General features: G+C 31.3%; 3 protein-coding genes across 3 annotated transcripts; 1 reads left to right on the top strand and 2 right to left on the bottom strand.

Moving 5' to 3' along the window:
• Positions 1–38: 38 nt before the first annotated feature.
• On the bottom strand, positions 39–4,564 carry LOC108338034 (pentatricopeptide repeat-containing protein At3g53170). The gene is made up of 4 exons (XM_052880238.1): positions 4,208–4,564; positions 2,339–3,434; positions 1,497–1,610; positions 39–482 (listed from the first exon to the last, which is right to left on the bottom strand). Exons 1-3 carry the CDS (start codon positions 4,511–4,513, stop codon positions 1,588–1,590), a joined length of 1,425 nt encoding a protein of 474 aa, XP_052736198.1. The 5' UTR covers positions 4,514–4,564; the 3' UTR covers positions 39–482; positions 1,497–1,587.
• Positions 4,565–5,159: 595 nt separating this feature from the next.
• LOC108338528 (OBERON-like protein) lies at positions 5,160–8,035 on the top strand. Its single transcript, XM_017575452.2, has 3 exons — positions 5,160–5,371; positions 5,969–7,069; positions 7,209–8,035. Exons 2-3 carry the CDS (start codon positions 6,004–6,006, stop codon positions 7,820–7,822), a joined length of 1,680 nt encoding a protein of 559 aa, XP_017430941.1. The 5' UTR covers positions 5,160–5,371; positions 5,969–6,003; the 3' UTR covers positions 7,823–8,035.
• Positions 8,036–8,196: 161 nt separating this feature from the next.
• LOC108336481 (FAS1 domain-containing protein SELMODRAFT_448915-like) lies at positions 8,197–8,760 on the bottom strand. Its single transcript, XM_017572962.1, has one exon. The coding sequence runs from the start codon at positions 8,758–8,760 to the stop codon at positions 8,197–8,199; it is 564 nt and encodes a 187-aa protein (XP_017428451.1).
• Between the last annotated feature and the right edge of the window lie 6,763 nt (positions 8,761–15,523).

Genomic DNA, 15,523 nt, shown 5'->3' with positions numbered 1-15,523 from the left:
TTATATCGTTTTTACTCCCGAATTATTAAACGGAAATGTAAGTTCAACAGAGAAACACATTAACTTTTCAATGACGTATGACGTATTTCATTATTTTAACAAACCGCGCAATAAGTCGGCGTGCCACTCTTTGGTTGTGGCCACTTAGTAACCATATGGAAATAGTGCTAACAGAACACTCCAAGTCTCTTCACACTTTTTTTTAACATCTATTTACTATTTGTTAAAATCCATGTAGGTCCTACTACTTTAGGGATGAAACTCACCGAGTGACAAATAAGACCCATTAGGACCCGCATAAATTATACTGCAATTCATTGGCAAGTGAGCTGTATAGACAAATATGAACACCCAATAGGTAGAATGAGTTGTGTGCATGATGGTTTGCCGGACCCCCAATTTGATTGAAGCTACTCTTCAGTTCATGATAAATAAACCCAACATATGGAACGTGCACTCCGATGTTATATCATATAGATTCCCTGCAGGGCACAACACTAATATTCAAATGTAGTAAAGGGTGATGATGCAAAAGTCTGTAGCTATGCATAAGGGTAAGTTACTCAGTGGAAACACAGCGGAAGTACAGATGCATTTGACACACAGGACTGGAAACGGTTAGCTTGGCCTTGCTGAATAAGATACAGAAGCATTCAGTGGGACCGAAAATTTAAAATCAAAGCGTTCAAAAAATTGAGTTAGGGTTGTATATAACACTGCCATTTGTCGCAGTGGCAAGTTGGTCGTGACGATGCTGCAAAGAGCACATAAGGAATTGAGAGAATGAGAAATTAGAAAGAACAGTAATTGTTTTTCTTTTTTTTTGGAAAGTAATGATAGAGTAACATCATCCCCCCAGAAGAAATGTTACTCCTATAAAACTCACTTCCTTAAAAAAATCTACCTTAAAATCTCTCCCACTTCTTACCCACAAACAACAAAACCCAATGGTTATTGGGGCAATCATTTATGAACTAAATTTTAGTCTTCCTGAAATGCAATTACAAACAACTGTGTATTTAACACCAGATGCATATTAGTACAATTGAAACTGATGATAAAATTAGGTGACATGCAGACTCAAATATTTCGATGCTCAGAGATTCACCTATGCTGATGAGATTGAAAATCAACAGAATAATAATCTTAAAAACTGAAACAAAGTAGTTCAATATGAAACAGAAAATAAGGAACAACTTCCCATGAACAGAACAAAGCAGGGTGTTCCACAAAATTTATCAAGATATGGAATACAATTTGAATGATGGACATCCTCTTTGGTCAAAAGATACCTTCTGCAATTACATTATTGCCTGTTGATACAGTATAGCATGGCTTTTATGGTACTCACGATGAATTTGAAAGTGTGGGTGAATGAGATGCATTTCAGACTACAGAATTCAGCTTACGTGGTCTTCTATCTTAAAGTGAATTTTAGGCATAGTAAAGAGATATAGGAAGTGTTGAATCTATGATTTAGATGAATCTATGCTTACCTGCTCAAGTTCTCAAATCAAATCTTTCTGAGCGAGGATCACCAAGGAAAATGCTGAGTAAATTTTAAGTGTTGAATCACAATTATCCACGCTAGCATTCAATCAACTTAATGCCTGTTGGTAAAAAATCGGGTAAGGTGTGTCAATGATATAAAGTTTATTCGAGGGAAAATGAATCAATTCGTGAAAAGCAAAACTTGGGCCTTACTATTGCAGAAAAGTAATTATATGAAGGCAAAAAGAACAAATGGTCTTCCTCAATAACACTGATACAAAACAGAACGCCTAGCTCAACCCAGCTACGCCCCTTTACTTTTAGACCGATACAGAAGTAATACTTTCGCACAACAACACTCTCTAACTGCTTTGGATTCCACAAAACTTCTTTCTCACATTCTGCATCCACTCTGGTGGCATGAGCTCATTCCTACTCTAGGTCCGATCCAAGATTGTCAAACTAAAGATCCTACCCAAGATTGGAAGAAGAGAGGAAACGTACAAATCATGGGATCGTAAATTGACTGAAAAGTTCTACTAAAACTAAGAAACTGAACTAGAGGGAAAGGGGGTGCTATGAAGCACAAAAAACCTCTCCAATTTACATTTATAGAGCCTCTATATATTTTCGCAATGTTCCTTATTTTGCAGTCTCAGCCCAACCTAACAAGCTAACGAACTCAATAATGACTAATACTAATAGGCATAAAACATTATCCAGCACAAAAGTTGCCTAACCTCAAATACCAAGGAATGCTTAGTAGATCATGCATTTCCTACTGAGCACAATGGGACCAAAACAAAGAAAAGATATCAAAGAACAAGTAGCACAAATTGAAACATACCCAAGTTATCTTTGGCAGAAATCATCATCTTTTCCAAATTTTGAGCAGCCTCAGTCATCCCGTGGGTGTTGTATGCCTGGATCATGCAAGCGAAAGTGATGCCATCAGGTTCACATTTTCTTTCTCTCATGGCCATGAATAACTCGCTCATCTTTTTTAGGTCACCAGCCTGCCCATAGGCGCTAATTATGCAATTAAAGAAGGGAGTATCCAATACTACACCAGAATTATCAACATGCCTCATAATTGACTCAACTTTGTCAATACGTCCAACTTTGCTATATGCACTGACAAGTGAGCAATAAGTAATAGAATTAGGCTTCACTCCAAGATGCTTCATTTTTAGAAAGTATTGATCCATCTTCTCAATTTCTCCAGCTTTGCCAAACACCTCGATGACAGTATTATACGTGACAACTGTTGGAGTGAAAAACCTTCTTCCCATGAAATCCATGACAGTCTTCATCTTCTTATACATGCCAGCTTTTCCATAGGACTTTATCATCAAATTGAATGTTGTTATGTCTGGTTTTATGCCCATTAGCTGAAATTCATCATACCACTTCTCCATCTTATCAATTTGCCCATCCTTTCCAAGTGCCCCAACAAAAGAATTCAGCGTGAAAACATCTGGGTGGCAGTTGCCATTTTCAATCATATCATTCAATGTATTATCCATCTGTTCAAACATGCCAGCCTTACCATAACCATCAATTATGGAATTATACGTCACAGAGTTACATTGGATGCCCAGAAATAACATCTCCGCAAGGACATGTTCAATCAAATCAAAACGATGAAATTTTGCACAGCAACTGACAAGAATAGAATATGTATATATATCTGGTTCGCAGTCAACAACCGATTTCATATCTTCAACAATAGAAAGTGCCTGATCAAGGAGACCGCTATGACCGTAAGCACTTACAAGAGCAGTGTAGACATCAACAGTAGGTTTAAGCCCTTCAGAAAACATGATCTCAAAGAGATGAGAAGCCTCTTCAGGCTGCCTGCACTTGCCAAGCATCATCAACAGTTTTGCATATGTTTGGCATCGTGGTTCGTACCAGCATTGCTTTCGAAGAAGTGCAAAAATCTGCAAAAGGAAACAAGTCCTACTTCAGACACAACTGAGCACAAATATTAATCCTAAAATCAATTGCAGTCACGTTTCCCGGCCTAAACAAAATCTACTCATGTCTTACATTCATAGACTACGAAATATTTCAAATTCAAAGCAGCCCTAGGTTTTTGCCAAAGAAATCTAAGATTGCATGAAGGCAAAATGAACCAGGTGAACGATTGAATCAAGATTTGTCGCTCAAAAATAAAGATTTACATAACTCTCCAAGTCATGCCCATTTGGAAAATTTTCACGGTCACACTCAAGATGAAAAGTTAAACAGTAAATACAAAGCATCACATGATATTGTTCGAATTAAACACCTGGCAAGATTTCCAGAACAGCACACTTTACATACTACTTTCAACTGTCCACAAAACCAACAGTCACTACAAAATTTAATAACCCCAAGAATAGCTCAATCTAGTCAATATAACACAGCTGACCATAGCATTGCACTCAATCCAAAAGTTAATTCTCAAAACATGTAGATGAATTAAAGGCAGATGAACCATCATCCCCCATCATTATAAACTCAGTGAAGGGGCTAAATTATCCCTAATTTGATTATTTGAATAACTCAGTGTCCACTTAAGTGTGTTCATTGTTCTATATCCCGCTCAAAAAAAAAAACGAAGTCAATCTCCCACCAATGAAGGTTGGGTCCATTCCCGCAGAAAATCCCAACATCATGGAAGTGTCTAAATTTAGAATTGCACAGCATCTAAAACAAAAATTGTCTTTGCCTCAAGAGAGGATTGCCAACGACGGCGTTTGATGGCGTCATCTAGGGCTTCAAGAAGGGCCTTGGGCCAGAGCTGCTTGTGGGAGTTAGACTTGGCTTTGTTCTCAACGCCTGTGATGGCGGCTTCGGTTCGGAGAATGCGCGACAACTCTTTTTTCGGCTCCTTCACTAGCCCCGCACTCCCTGCTTTCGCCCTCCGCTTCAACGACACCACGTTAAAACGACGCCGCTTCTTTGGAAGGGCCTTGTTGGTTGCAGGAGCGAAAGGTGTGGCGGATGAGACACCAGACGACCATGTCAAGTTCATTTCAGACCCACGCAACAACCAGAGGACTCACATCTTTTGTGGTAAAAAAAAATCAAAATGGTTATTATAATATATATATATCAAAATTCATATAACTTCTTCAATTTTTAATTTATGTACAAGTTAGATAATTTTTTTTTTATTTTATTTTAAAAAGATAAATTTCAAGTTTTCTAAACTATTTTTCCAATAATAAGAGAAATGAAAGTAACATTAAATAATATCCATATCACTGTATAAAAATTATTTAAACATATTTAGCTTCCATGAGTCACCTTCAAATATTACTCATGTGTTGTTCATGCATAAGCAAACTGCTTTGCAGCTCATCAATTAATGTTATATAATATATTGTAATATATAATAATTATATTATCATTAAAATAATTTAAATATTAATAAATATTTATTAATATTTTAGGGAGTTTAATGTATTTATTAATAATAAATATAACGTAAATAATATTATATAAATATTAAAATTTACATGTAATATTTAATATATGTATTAATATTTATAATAAATCAGTATACATTATCAAGAAATGGTTTTGGATATTGACCTGGCATAATTTGGTCATAAGATAACAGTGTTAACTTAACGCTCTTTGAAACCGCGTGGACCGGTCACCGTTGATAAATACCACCCTTCTTCCGTTCCCACTCCAACTCACGGAGTCACAGTTCAAACGAAAAAAGACCAGTTTGATTATTCTATTTCCGTTTCTCCTTCATTCTCCGTTTCACTCTTTTTCACAGTTTTTTCTTTCCTTTGACCTAACCTACCCCTCTCCTTAATTCCTTGTCTTGTGTTTTGTGTGAAGAACATACTTTACCTTCTCTTCCCTTCTCTCTCTGGTAAGTTTCTTCTCTTTTTTAATCAATTTTTTGTTCTTATTTTTTTAAGCATATATTTGCTCTGATTCTCTGAATTTCGATGCACCACGTTCAACAATTGAAAACATTCTTTGTAGCAATTTTTTAAGTCTGAAATTTCATGATCAACTTGTGCTCTGGGTCGTTTAAGTTGTCTCTTCGTCGTGTGATTTGATGATTTGATTATCAGCAAACTTGTCTCACATCAATTTTTCGGTTAGAGATTGATTGCATTTCTCTCCAGCTTCTTTTTGTACGGTTTGTTGCATAATAGAATTAAGTGTGATTTTTTCTTCTCTTCTGTTATTACTGATGGATTTTGATGTGATTATTGTGCGAGATACGATCGTTTGCCTTTTTCGAATTTATTTGCATTTTGCCATCAGTTGGTGGAAAAATTAGGGCCGGATTGATTACTAAATATTTTGATATTTTACTCTCTCCGATCTCTGGCTCTTGCTTTCGATGAAAGCCTGCACCTGTTGGCAGACTATGATTTTTTCAAGTTCCTTTGACTGTAACAAAGAATATGTGTAGCTGCTTAAAAACTAAATATTTTTTGTTGGGTATGGTCACTAGGTTTTAACAAAAACTGAAGCGTTTGCCGCATAATCATGCACCCTCCACGACAGCAGTCACAAGGTGGTGAAGGACTACGAACTTCTCTGTCTCTAGTTTCTTCAGATCCCCGCCTTTCACTTGAGGAGCCTAGATCAAACACTGGCAATCTCCGTGAATCTCCGACTGAAAGTGCCAGTTCTCGGGAAATTTGGCCTCCTGCTGCAGCAATAAAAAGGGAGAGTGACTGCCCTGATCAGGCTGTTATACGTCGTGTTTCTGGTTCTGACAAAATTACTCTTCATGACGTTGCAAGAGAACGAGTTGATATTATATGTGAAAAAATGGTTCATCTACCTTCCGAATTTCTTGACGAACTGAAAAATGAACTTCGAGTTATCCTTGAAGGAGGGAATGGCTCGCAGCATAGAGAGGAATTTTTTATTTTGCAGAAGCTTGTTCAGAGTAGATCTGATTTAACAACCAACACATTGGCACGAACACATCGTGTGCAGCTCGAAATCCTTGTTGCCATAAATACTGGAATTCAGGGATTTTTACATCCTAGTATCAATCTATCTCAGGCTTCATTGATTGAGATATTTCTGTATAAGAGATGTAGAAACCTAGCTTGTGGGAGCCAGCTTCCTGCTGAAGATTGTACCTGTGAAACATGCACCAATGGAAATGGTTTCTGCAATCTTTGCATGTGTGTTATCTGCAGTAAGTTTGACTTTGAAGTAAATACATGCCGCTGGATTGGATGTGATTTGTGCTCTCATTGGACTCACACTGATTGTGCCATTCGCGAGCAACTTATTTGTGTGGGCCCTGCTACACAGAATGGAACAGGGCCAAGCGAAATGGTATTTAAGTGTCAAGCATGCAATAGGACTTCAGAACTGCTGGGTTGGGTTAAAGATGTCTTCCAGCATTGTGCGATGTCATGGGATGGAGAGGCCCTGATTAGGGAACTTGATTTTGTCAGTAGGATCTTTCATGGAAGTAAAGACCCACGAGGGAGGAAACTCCACTGGAAGTCTGACGATCTCAAGGAAAATTTAAGAAGTGGCAAAGTCGAAACTACGGCTGCATGCACGGGAATATTGATGTTTTTCAAAGGTACAAGTTTTCTAGTTTACCTGAAAATTGTAGTTAGTATAATGTAATTAGTTAGTGAAGCAATATTGATGTTAAAATATTGGTAGTTTTATTCATTCTCTTTTCTTTTTGTTCTAACCAATACGTTTCATATGTGAAGAGCTTGAGCTGGACTCTCAAAAGACCCTGGAAAATGTTGAAAGTGGAAGTGGAAGACTGATTGTTCCACAGGAGGCATGCAATAGAATTTCAGAGGTGGTGCATGAGGCTGTAAGAAATATGGAAATGGTAGCCAATGAGAAGATGAGAATGTTCAAGAAGGCTCGGTTGTCTTTTGATGCTTGTGAACGTGAATTAGCAGACAAGGCCAGAGAAGCAGGAGAACTAAAAATGGATAGGCAAAAAAAGAAGTTAGAGATTGAAGAACTAGAGAAAATTGTGAGGCTTAAAAGTGCAGAGGCTGATATGTTCCAGATGAAGTCCAATGAAGCTAAAAGAGAAGCTGAGCGGCTCCAGAGGATTCTTCTTGCCAAGTCTGATAAATCAGAAGAAGAATATACCAGTAATTATTTGAAGCAAAGATTAAGTGAGGCCGAGGCTGAGAAGCAGTATCTGTATGAGAAGATCAAAATGCAGGAGTCTTCTCGTATATTGCAAAGCAGTAGTGGTGGTGACCCCTTGATGTTTTCCAAAATTCATGATCTTCTCTATAGTGTTCCTCCCAGTGCAGATGGTCCATCTAATGACTGCCATCCTTTTCGAACAAACCCATAAGCCTCGGTTAAGTGTATGCATATTGTAATCGTCTACCTATAATAGTAATATTATTTTATTACACCATTGATGCAGTCGGTGTCACTAGGTTCGAGACGTTTCAGACAATCTAACCCTTCGTGGGAAGAGGTAGTAGTAATTTGTTGTCCCGATCTATGTTTGAATACATTTTGATTTGTGAAATCTAATTAGTTAATCAATATGTTTGGAATACATTAAGTTATTGACTATCTTGATGTGTGGAATTTAATTAGCTAACCAATATGTTTAGTATTATGATATTATTCAGGATTACAGATCAAATAACATGGGATAGAATATTGAATTTTATTGATAAAATGGAACAGTACAGACCAAGTGTTTTTCTCGCCTTACTAGAAAAATGGGATACTCATCTTTTTGACAGATGCAGCTGGGTTTGGCACGTTAGCTTGTGGGGTTCGGTGGAACGAAACCATGTTTGCAAACGTCAAAGCAGCACTGATTCCATGGCATCTTATTAAAGAGCTTTGGCATACATTTGGTGTGACAATCCTTGCATTGTTGACAAACAAACCTGTTCTACCGCTGTTGGTGATGTTGATCATCCTACTTGGAATGCTAGAGGGAACCACAGAACCATTTGGAAAACGTAATAGGTGACTGAGCAGCAACGGTGTTGGAATAGAATGGCTGAGTATGAAATCATGCAGCTGGTCTAGAGATATGGAGAACTGTGATAGCTCATCATCATTTGGCATTAGGAATGTCAAATCATTGCTTCTCAGTGAATTTTGCTGGCTGTTGAGAATTTTGAGGAGGATGACAAATCCATAGTAAGACCTGCTTCTCATGTCAGCCATGGCTGCCTCTAGGTCGGTTTGGTTGAATGAAATTGTTGTCTGACATTCAGCAATGGCAAAGAGGAGGGTGAGAAGTACCACAGACCAGAGAGCCATTATGGGAAACTTGAATGTTTACTGTTGTGTGGTGTGTGTTGTGTGTGATGAATGCAGTGTCATCTCAATTTGTTTGGTATATATAGCAACGTTTATGTTTGAGGCTTATGTTGTCACACTTTTTTCCTCTGTTAGAAGGTAGGCCGTAGGCCGATTGTGCATGAAGAGGTACCCAGAATGCAGTAGTTAGTTCAGAAAGCTGGGAATGCTTTAGGCATCTTGGTATAACAGATAAAAAAAGATAAATCAAAATAAGGAGTTCCAGTGAAAACAAAAGTAAAACATAAAACAAGTTATGAAAAATTTGAAGATTGAATTAAAATTAAATACAACTTTTAAAAAATGTAAAACCTAATTTACAAACAAATAAAATAGCAATTTACCCAAAATTAATCAATGGTGATTTTTTTCAATTATCTGAAAGTTGACTTGAGCTTAGTATTGTAATGGCAACGGTGACTGCTGATAGTTGGATTTGCTTTAAAAAAAAATCACGGAAAATTTTGGATTTTCTTACAATTTTTATTTCAAAAACTTTAAATAAAATTATATATACATTATTATTTTATATATAAAATTAAATGACAGGTTAATTTAATGATATTATTCAAATAAAAACGTGTTATAAAATATTAGTATAAAATATTATCCTTTTACATATTTTTGTTTTATGATAACTAGACAATAAAGAGTCATTTTAAGCCTTAAAAATTAAGTAGGTATCTCATTCATTCCAATGTAGGAAATAATATATAGGTAATTGGAATGAAAATTATTAGTTAAATATAATTTTTTTTATTTCATAATAACATTTTTTTTATTTTGTCTCAAATAATCTTAGTTTATAACATTTTTCTAAAAATTTATTAATATATTTTTTTATAAAAAGATTATCATGATAAAGTTAATATGATGTTATTTGATATTTGTTGTTCATATAGTATATAACTAATTGATGATGTCTCATTGGCTATTCAAGTTATATCATAAAATTATTATCTTAATTTGATAGAAAAAAATATTAATTTATTTTTAAAATGAAACTGAAAAATGATCATAACGTTGGATAAAAAAAATTATTTTTTACCAAAAATCCAAAACTATTTTGACAGAAATTATGAAAGAAAAAGAAATGAAAGATAAGGTCAATAAATAAATAAACCATAATCCTTCGTTCTTTAAACCATAACTTTTGTTTTAACTCATCAAATCTTTGCACACAAAAAAGGAAAAGAAAAATAGATGAGTTATAATTTATATTTTAAGTGTTAAATATTTTTGTAGTTTTTAAATTTTGATTCATAATTAAATTTTTTTATTCATTAATATTATAATTTGATTACCAAATTTTAATAATATTATATATATATATATATATATATATATATATATATATATTCGTTATATTGTTTATATCATATAATATATTTGAATTTAAACTTTAACATAAGAGATTATTAATTTAATTAAAATAATTTAATGTTATCAAATTAAAATAATTTATTTTTAAAAATTAAAAATCAAAATATATTTAATCCAAATTTTATATTCAAATTTAATCACTCATAACTTTTAAAAGAATTTTGTGAAGAATTAGTGAGAGATTAAAATATATTAAACTAAAATTTTTGATGAATTATGTTAGAAGTATCACCACGTAGATTAAATATAAGATACAAAATTTATTTTACAGATCGATTTTACGAGAGTTACACTCATATAAGTAACTTAAAATAAAAACATATTTAATATTATCCTTATAATTTAACATTCACGTGTGTTGTTTGTATCATGATGGGTTGTTTGTAATGTTATTGTTATGTTAAAAGCAATAATTTGATTGGCAATAAGCATTATTTGAGTATTTTAATGAGCTTAGATACGAAAGTAAGAGAAGAATATGTGAATTACTTGAATGAGTCCATTCACTTAAATGGCATAGCAGAAAAAGTTTTTTTCTTTTTTGCGGAATCTTCAATTCAGAATCTTAGTTTTTCCATGAATCATTTTTATCTCACTTCCATTCAATTTCATTCTCATGCAAGATGGGGAATCCAACTTTTCTGCCAGAGAACAAAAGTTACAATTACATAAAAAGACTATATTACCCCTTTTCAAAATGTAATATTATATTTTTTCAAAATGTTTTCATCCTTCTATATATATATAATTTGATTTTTCTTTCGTCTTTGTCTTTATGAATATTATATTACACGTCTTCTAATTACTGGACGAACTTAAAATTAGAAAATGTTTATGTAAGGCTGATAATGAGATATTTGGTTTTTTAACTTTTTTATTGAAAATAATCTGTCATTGTTTTTAGATTTTGACTTAATTTATATTTTTATCACAATCAATTAATAGTTTTGTATTATTTAAAAATCGAGTTTAAGCATATTTTGAATACTCTTTTTTTGTTCTCTAAAAATAATAAAATCCAACCAGACTCCAAAACATTTCAAATCATATCAATTATATTTATATATTTAAGTAAAAGACATTTAATAAAGGATAATTCTGTAAAAAGATACTGTACATCCAAGAATCAGATACATAAATCTTTCATTTCCTTAAAACATATCTAAATATTCCTAGGAATACTTATTATTAATCAAAAGTGTTTTAACTATTGTTCGGAAACATGATTTTTAATATTGTTAGCTTTCAAGATTCGTGATTTTTTCAGATAAAAGAATTAATTCGTCCCTTTCAACACCTTAAAGAAAACAGTTAGGAACCTTTTTCATTTTAATGAATTACATGATGTTGGACTAATGATTAGAAGTATTCAACATCGTATAGATAAACGAATAACTGAAAATTAATTAAAAAAAATCAACGATCAATTAAAGTTAGAGAATTTTTTATGTAAAAATTAGTTCAACAGTTAAATATTAATACAACAGTAAATACACATAATTTATCTCTTCATTTTAAACTTCTATTTATAAATTTTAAAAATGATTTTTATTTAATATTAACATAATTACAACCTAATATGAATAATCAGTAAAAAAATACGTTGGAAGATAAATATTTAAAATGACCTGGTATTTATATCAACGAATAAATACAACATGATGACATTTGTTTCTTGTTTATTTTTGTCCTTTGTTGTAATCACTTTACTATCTTTTATATTTTATTTTAATTTGATTGTTGATAAAAAAAACAAAGAAACAATTGCTATTATATATAAAAGAATTGTCAAAACCGAGTATCGTGTTGAATGAAATAAATATATAATTACAGTAAAGAAAAAAAATATTATTCATTATGATATAGTATTGTATCATCATATCTATTAATAAAAAAAGTAAATAAAATTACAAAATCAATATAAAACAAACTATAAAAATTGGTTTGATTTGATTTCTTTTTATATATAATGTTTATATTTAGTTTGGATATATATTCAACTTGCAATCGTGTCAAACCACATAAAAAATAGCGTAGTGCTTCAAACATGTATACTCTCTATAGTTTTAATTTTTTTCTTTTCAAAAATATAATTTATTGTTTTCATTTTGGAATTATAATTTGAAGCATTTTTTTGTTAGCATCGAAGCAATTTTAGTAAAAATATTATTATCCTATTTTCAATCGAAGCATTTTTCATCAACTTTTTCTTTACAGGATGGTGACAAAAATCTACAACACTATTTTATGCCAGAAGGAATATTCTCGTAAAATAAACTAAGTATTTTATTTTATGTTAAATGATAACAAATATAGTAAACAAATTGTAAATGAATGGGTTCTATAAGTAATAAATAAACTAGAAAGAGTAATCATTCTACGAAGATTATCGTATTATACTCTATATAATATGTTTCATTTTATTTCTCTAAGATCAATATATATATATATATATATATATATATATATATATATATATATATATATATATATATATATATATATATTCAGTTAAAAATGTCTTCCTTCTGCACAATTAACATTTAATTTCTCTAATTTAAATTATCTTCATCCTATGACCATTAATTCCTTAGATTGCAAAATTCAAACATGCACACAATTCATCTCTATTTCTAAACTCAAGAATTGTATATAATTATTAAAAAAAGAACATTAAAAAATAATTTGTTTTTCAATTGCAAACTTCATATTTTTTATTAATGAATTCTTTATGGAAAAGCATATTAAAACATGAACTCAATAATTAATATAACAAGAAGATAAAGCATATACAAGTGAAGACCCATCTAACCTAACCTAAAAGTGTGAAACTCACAAAAGAGTAATAAGAAGATAAAGTTGAAGTGATGCCATGAATATCTTCAAGAATCATTCTATAATATTTTTCAAACTTCAAAAGGAGGTGATTTTTTTTTCTTAGCTTTTCCTTCTTTGTGATTCTTGTAGGAGCAAAAACACCCCAATTATGTAATATATATTCAAATAAATGGTAAGTTTGGGACCACCAAAGGCCCTATGCTTAAAACATTAAAATTGGAACATCATGGACACAACAATGTGGGGGCAAAAGTTAAAATTGCATCTGATGTCATTTTTTGTTTCTTCAATGAATGGTATTCTTCAATGCTAAGAGATTAATATTACACCTTCCATGGTGAACAATGTCAACCCAATGGTAGTGTGCATGACCTGTTCACACTAAGCATAGTTTTTCAGACATGATCATGACTGGTTTTTTTAGTGGAAAAATTCATATTATCAAATTCAATATGCTCAAAATATTGTGATACATCAATGTTGTCATAGCAACACATCAACTTTAACTTCAAAACCAATTTTCTATGTCTTCCAAGTTCAATTTGAACAATTTTTTTCACAAAAAGTATGTATCTGAACACTTTAATCTTATAGAGTTTGATTCATGACCTAAGAAAGGTGGATGTCTAAAGTGTGAATTTTTATTTTATTTTATTTTATTTTATTTTAACTTTTTTACCCAGCCAAAAGATAACAGTTAGTGTATTTATGATTTTTTTTTATTTAAATAGACTATGATACTTTGGTACTATCAATTTTCATACTATCACTACTTATCAATCATGAATAGTACTATTTTATTTCAAAATTGTTGTTTATATTTATTTCTATTGAATAAATATAATATTTTATTATAAAAGAAATATAAAGTGGAAGCAAGAGAACAAAAAGTCGGATCTTATTCCAGCAGAATCGATTTCATGAGAAACAAAGTTCATTTCCTCCATTTTTCTTCTTCTTTCCATAACCCATGTATATGTGAGGGTAACATGGTTTTCTCATTTTACCTGAACAATAAATCACCTTGGATCTCTTCAATATGCAAAGATTTCCATATATTAAATATTTGTAATTCTTTAAAAAAAACAAATATTATAAATAATTTCCATATATTTTACACAATAATTACGTGTATTTATTAACGAGTAGATTAAAAGTTGTAAAACAAAAATGCTTCGGTAAAAAAAAAGTTTAGTTAACAATTTAATTTTTATATTTTTATTTGATTTTCTTATGTTTTATAGTTTTTTTATTCAATTGGGTTTTTATGTTCTTTTTTAAAAAAAAAAATACTAAATACGACTTTTTACCTTAAATTAATATTAGCATTATTTGGAAGGTGATATTTAGAAATTGTCACGTGTTAAAATCAAAGCAATTCCAAATTAAAAAATGATTTAGACATTTATATGTAACAAATCTAAAATTTGACACGAATTACATCTCAAATGAAATTTTGTCTATTTAATAAAAGTGACCACGTTGTGTATTTTTTTAAAAAATAAAATTCAATTGAAAAAATACAAAGACAAAAAGTAAATCAAAATTTTAAGTTTAGAGAATAAAAAAAATAAAATTAATTAAATGAAAAACATTATATTTTTTATGAATTAAAAGTAAGTAATCATCTCTAAAACATTTTGGGCAGCATGTTAGCAACATGAAATGGTCGAAATCGATTCAGCTGTTGAAAACTTCAACTGCCACTTGTTTGAAGTGGTAGTCGTGTCTCCACCAAAGGTGGGTACATCCTCTTAATCAAATACCCTCCAAACGCTACCTCCTATCTGAGTAAAACAAAAATAATTTCTCAAATCTTCAATTTGGTAAATCCATTTCAAGACAACCTTAGAGATTATAATCTTCCATCCCCATTATTATAAACCATAAACAGACATATCATTATTATATTATAAAACTTCAAAATTAATTAGCTTGATCAACATATCAACCTTCCAGAAACAGTGTTCACAAGCTAATTAATTTAGGGTTGCAGACATTTGCATAGATTAAAACGAGCAGAGCAAAGGTTGCTATCAAGCTTGGTCAAGACAAGGTTGTGTGTCAGGAAAATAGATAGGCGAGCTAAATTATAATGTCTTTTGTCTTTTATCATCTTTGTCTTTATTTTTGTTTATGTTGTCAACTTCGGACTTGTACATGTTACATTTATTATTATGAAAAATGACATTCATGGTTATATTAACTAAGAATATTAGTTCTAATACATTTTTTTTTCACACTGATTATATATTTTGTATTTTTTAATATATTAGTAGGAGAATAATACGAGAAATGATCAGAGTTTTGGTTAATAAATATTATGATGTTATTTTTTTAGGATACCGACAACATTTTAATATCATTTACATGTTATTATTTGATTGTTTCAAAATTACTTAACAATCAATAATAATAATTATAAACACCAATATGGATCAAAGTGACACATAAATGATGTTAAAATGTTATAAAAGTATTATTATTTTATTTTTTATTGTGA

This window comes from Vigna angularis, chromosome 7 (assembly GCF_016808095.1).
Source record: "Vigna angularis cultivar LongXiaoDou No.4 chromosome 7, ASM1680809v1, whole genome shotgun sequence".
Lineage (NCBI taxonomy): Eukaryota > Viridiplantae > Streptophyta > Magnoliopsida > Fabales > Fabaceae > Vigna > Vigna angularis.
This window is presented reverse-complemented; position numbering and strand designations above follow the sequence as displayed.

Coding starts and splice junctions, on each gene's coding strand:
- LOC108338034 (XM_052880238.1), bottom strand. CDS start 4,513: ATGAACTTGACATGGTCGTCTGGTGTCTCATCCGCCACACCTTTCGCT. Junction 3,435..4,207: donor GTTGGCAATCCTCTCTTGAG/GCAAAGACAATT, acceptor TTCCTTTTGCAG/ATTTTTGCACTTCTTCGAAA. Junction 1,611..2,338: donor TTCTGCCAAAGATAACTTGG/GTATGTTTCAAT, acceptor TTTTACCAACAG/GCATTAAGTTGATTGAATGC.
- LOC108338528 (XM_017575452.2), top strand. CDS start 6,004: ATGCACCCTCCACGACAGCAGTCACAAGGTGGTGAAGGACTACGAACT. Junction 7,070..7,208: donor AATATTGATGTTTTTCAAAG/GTACAAGTTTTC, acceptor TCATATGTGAAG/AGCTTGAGCTGGACTCTCAA.
- LOC108336481 (XM_017572962.1), bottom strand. CDS start 8,760: ATGGCTCTCTGGTCTGTGGTACTTCTCACCCTCCTCTTTGCCATTGCT.